Here is a 216-nt window from a genome sequence, read left to right as displayed (position 1 = left end):
TGTCGCGTCGCCCCGGCTCCTCTCTGTGAGCGGCCGCCCGGGCCCGGCCATGGCGGACTTCGACGAGATCTACGAGGAGGAGGAGGACGAGGAGCGGGCGCTGGAGGAGCAGCTCCTCAAGTATTCCCCCGACCCGGTGGTGGTGCGCGGCTCCGGCCATGTCACCGTGTAAGGGCCGCGCCGGGGCCTGCGCGGCCGGGGCGGGCGGTGGAGGCC

General features: G+C 74.5%; 1 protein-coding gene across 4 annotated transcripts in view; it reads left to right on the top strand.

The window, feature by feature from the left end:
• Positions 1-7: 7 nt before the first annotated feature.
• The window catches only part of CHIC2 (cysteine-rich hydrophobic domain 2), a 26,001-nt gene continuing 25,792 nt past the window's right edge, over positions 8-216 (top strand). For all 4 annotated transcript variants that reach the window (XR_774811.1, XM_010574515.1, XM_010574513.1 and 1 more), the window contains exon 1: positions 8-168. Coding sequence is in view for 3 of the 4 variants with exons in the window: in XM_010574515.1 (XP_010572817.1) it covers positions 50-168 (119 nt within the window). In the remaining variant the exon portion in view is untranslated. The remainder of the gene's footprint in view (positions 169-216) is intronic.

The sequence above is a fragment of the Haliaeetus leucocephalus genome, unplaced genomic scaffold, assembly GCF_000737465.1.
Source record: "Haliaeetus leucocephalus isolate CR32 unplaced genomic scaffold, Haliaeetus_leucocephalus-4.0 Scaffold439, whole genome shotgun sequence".
In the NCBI taxonomy this organism is placed as follows: Eukaryota; Metazoa; Chordata; class Aves; order Accipitriformes; family Accipitridae; genus Haliaeetus; species Haliaeetus leucocephalus.
Note: the sequence above shows the minus strand (reverse complement) of the source record. Positions and strands in the feature narration are given on the sequence as shown.